At 53.8% G+C, this 4,231-nt stretch overlaps 1 gene segment (V, D, J or C); it reads left to right on the forward strand.

Annotated features, from left to right (window-relative positions):
* Positions 1-3,681: 3,681 nt before the first annotated feature.
* LOC102368105 overlaps positions 3,682-4,231 on the forward strand; it is a gene marked incomplete at its 3' end in the record, with an annotated part of 1,671 nt that continues 1,121 nt past the window's right edge. The window contains 2 exon segments of the V gene segment in view: positions 3,682-3,733; positions 3,837-4,204. Of these exon segments, the coding sequence occupies positions 3,682-3,733; positions 3,837-4,204 (420 nt within the window).

The following is a 4,231-nucleotide window of genomic DNA, read 5'->3' on the forward strand; positions in this document are numbered from 1 at the left end:
TCAGTACTGGCCTCATCTCACTTCCACACAATCATAGCAATGCAAAACTAAATGGGGAAAACAAAGCAAATAAAAAAAGAGGTCCCATCTAGTCCAGCCCATTGCTCAAGGTGGGATTCGCCATGTCTCAACCATCCATCTGTTGTCTGTCAAACCTGCTTTTAAGAAACTTCCAGGATGAAGATTCCCCATCCTCTCTAGATAGTCCATGTCTATGCTGAACCACCCTCAGAGCCAGACTGTTCTCCCTGGTCTGCAGCCTGTTTCCTTTGCTGCAGTTGAAGACCTTGACTCCTTGTCTTGCCCCCATGGCCACAAAGAATTGTCTACCACTGTTTATCTTAAACCTGCTCTTCAGATATTTGAAGCCTCATTAAATCCCCTCCGCCTTGTCTTCTGAGTAAATCCTTCTAGTACCCCCAGCTATTTCTCCAATGATACTGTGACCGGCCCCGAGGAGGCGCCCTATCTCCGTGGCCCTTCAGGAGACGCCAGGCTCTGGGGAACTGCCCAAGGCCTCACACAGCCAGGGCCAGGCCTGCTTGCACCGCCCCCAGGCAGGCTGGATGCAAGGGGGTAGAGAGCCATCAGAAGATCCAGGGTTGTCACCTGGATCCAGACAGAGGAGTCTGCCCTGCTATCCAACCCATGCTCACACAGGAAACAAGGTCCAGCTGGGGACACTGAGTCAGGCAAAGCCAGGTCCTCCCAGACCCTTCTGGTCCATTGCAGGGGATGTCAGGGAGTGGGGGTGGGGGGGGCTACTTGGTGGTACCTACAACCCCCCTCCCTGAGAACTCACTGTCTCCTGTTCTGACATGACCAAGCCCATGGGCCATATCTCCATGCCACACAGCAGCAGGGCCAGTCCTGAGCATGCCTGTTGAGACCAACCCAGGGACTGCTGGGAGGAGCTGCAAGAGACCCCAGCAGAACAACCAACACTTACTGGGAGTGGGTCCGACAAGCTCCAGGGAAAGGGCTCGAGTGGGTGGGCGAGACTGACTGGAGTGGCTTCACGTGGCGCACATACTACAGCCTGACACTCCAGAGCTGAGCGACCCTGTCTGCAGACAAATCCCAGAACCAGTTCTCCCTGAAGCTGCAGTCCCTGACAGCTGCAGACACCGCCACGTATTACTGTGCCAGGAGACAGTGACACAGAACAGGGCAGGGGCTGCACAAAAGGGGGAAGGAAGTTCAGGCTGAACAGCTCAGAGAGCGCATTCACTACCAGCCCCTGAACAAATGCACAGGAGTAAAAACACGGATGAGCCAGCGGGTGAATGGAAGCAAAGCAAAGAGGGTGGGCTGTTATAGGAGGTAAGAACACCTGTTCCATCTTCTGCCACAGATCTCCCATATCAGCTCAGCCAAATTATCCTTTCCCTTCTAATAGGAAAAAAAACCCAAAACAATCATGTTTCCAGCCTACTGGATGTCTGTGTCCAAGAGATAGCCCCCTCACACTGAGTCTGGCATCAGGCAGATCCACAGAGCTTCGGGTGACCCTATGGGGAGAGGAATCTTCCTAATGGCAGATGTGTGGTTGTTTGAAGGACAGATGGAAGATACTAGGTTGGCCCTTCACAGACCAGGACAGCCTCACCATGACTAGAGGCAATCAGTACTGGCCTCATCTCACTTCCACACAAATATAGCAATGCAAAACTAAATGGGGAAAAAACAACACAAAAAAAGAGGTCCCATCTAGTCCAGCCCATTGCTCAAGGTGGGATTCGCCATGTCTCAACCATCCATCAGTTGTCTGTTAAACCTGCTTTTAAGAAACTTCCAGGAAGCCCACAGTGATCAGAAGCCTGCTATGCCCAATACAGAAACTTCTGAGCAAATCTCTTGTCAGCTCATGGCCAGCAGCGAGAAGCAGCCAGGGCCTGAACAAACAGCTGAAGCGGAGCTGGACACCCACCACAGGCACATTTCTCCCTCTGTGCTACAGCCCCTGCCATGGGCACCAAAAATAATGCACAGTGGGAAACACAGAGCACCCGGTCCCTGCCCAGCTGGGCAGCAGGGACCTGGCCAGAGCACCCACCCAGCTCCTTGCAGCACCCGGCTCAGATGCAGCCAGCCGGGAGACACCAGCTCTGGGGAACTGCCCCAGCGCCTCACACAGCCAGGGCCAGGCCTGCTAGCACCGTCCCCAGGCAGGCTGGATGGGACTTCTCCAGCACTCACACCCTGGGAAACACCCCCAAGCTGTGGCCCAGGGAGGGGCAGTGCTGGGCTGCAGCCTTTGGCTGGTGGGTGCTTGTAGTCAGACCAGGACAGTCCCACATCCCAACAGCTGGGGCCAAGTGTGATGGGGGAGGACAGGATGCTAGAGAAGACACTGGCCGTGCCTGAAGTGGGTGCTCTAGGGAGTCTCAGTGACTCTATCCTGCAAAACCTACCCTGCAGGCCTGGGCACCGGGCTCCCAGTTCCCTCAGCCACCTCAGCCTCAGCCGCTCAGCCAATAATACAGCTTCTCCATGACCCATACCCTGCAGGTAGAAGGGAAAGGTCCTGGGGAAGCCTGAACTACTCCAGTAGGCCAACAGACACCCAGGCACTGGGGCTTTATGCAGCTGTGTAGGACTAGACTTCAAGGGGTTAACCACCCTGGGCCACTCAGGTTTTCGACAGGAGGCAAAATACTTAGGCACCCAGGGTTTGGTGCCCCCCTCCAGCTCAGCATCTGTGCATGGCAGGATATATTCCTGATGGACCTCGCCCTTCTATCCCTGAGACCAGATGAGTGCACATCCACATCCTGTGATGCAAATGGACACACTGGATCCATGCATGCAGTATCTCCCGCACGCACAGGCACCAGAGGGCAGAGACACCCAGCACACGTGCATGGGCAGAGATAAGCACAAAGCTATGAAGGACCACCTGCCCTCTTAGGAAAGGGAGTATGTTTATGCTCTGTTTTTTTCCTCGTTTCCCTCATTTCCCGTGTTCTAACAATAGCCAGTTTCCCAGACATGAAGCAAATTCACAGCATTTAACCTTCACACCCTGGGATTCCTTCCACCTGGAATAAAAAAACATCCAGTTTCATTAGGTTTCTGTATTCTGGTGGTATCACTCCCTCAGCTCCTATGAAACAAGTTGTCACTTCTACCCAAGGTCAGGGACCCTCTGAATAAAGTAATGCATCCCCAAGCTGCCAGGGCTCAGTCCACTCATTGTACATTGGAGTAGCATGGATCTATCCTTCACTGAGAAACTGGATTTTTCCCTCGGAGATTTCTCCCTGGCAGGACACGGGGATATTTCCTTGGCAGAGAGGGGAAGTCCCAGACCATGGGAGGTTTTGACTTGATAATATCCAGCCAGAGAAACAATCTGGAACTCCTCTAGATCTTTAATTGCTCCCCAGGCTCCTGGTTTAATGTACGATTTGTCTGATACAGTAACAAAACCCGACTCCCCATTTCCAGGTTTCCCTATGGCTCTCAAAACCCCTGTAGTCAACAGCCAAATCTGCCTTGTATGTGATCTGTGATCTGTGAAAGGCCCTTATACAAGAAGCACATGCAAATGTTGTTCCCCAATTTCCTGCTTAACACATGCAAGGGTCCTCCTTAAACACCAGCCCTGGCTCTGTGCACCTCAGTGTCTCCCCAGAGCTGCCGCCTCCTGTCTGCTGGGGACACCGGGCATCAGCCACAATGACCATGACACCAGCACTGGCTTTGCTCATCCTTCTGGCAGCTCCCCTGGGTAAGTGCCTCCTGTCTTATGGGACAGAGGGATGCAGCGGCAGGATGAGAGTGAGACTGGTAGAAGATTGTTCATTTGCTAATGATGTATTTTTCTCCATTAGGTATCCTGGCCCAGGTCACGCTGAAGGAGTCTGGCCCAGGGGTCATGAAGCCCGGAGAGACCCTCAGCCTGACCTGCACCGTGTCTGGATTCTCTCTCACTAGCTATGGTGTGAACTGGGTTCGGCAGGCAGCAGGGAAAGGGCTGCAGTGGGTGGGAGTTATCTGGGCTAGTGGAAGCAGCTACTATAACAGCGCTCTCCAAAGCCGCCTCACCATCACCAGAGACACGTCCAGCAGCCAAGGGCACCTGCACCTGACCGGGGTCCAACCTGTAGACACAGCCCGGTATTACTGTGCTGGAGACACAGTGAATGAAAATGCATGCGAGCCTGCACAAAAACCAGCCCTGCAGGACCGGCCTGCCTGCGTGAGCAGCAGAGGCAGCAGGTGCCAG

Source organism: Alligator sinensis, unplaced genomic scaffold (genome assembly GCF_000455745.1).
Source record: "Alligator sinensis unplaced genomic scaffold, ASM45574v1 scaffold1941_1, whole genome shotgun sequence".
NCBI classification, from domain to species: domain Eukaryota; kingdom Metazoa; phylum Chordata; order Crocodylia; family Alligatoridae; genus Alligator; species Alligator sinensis.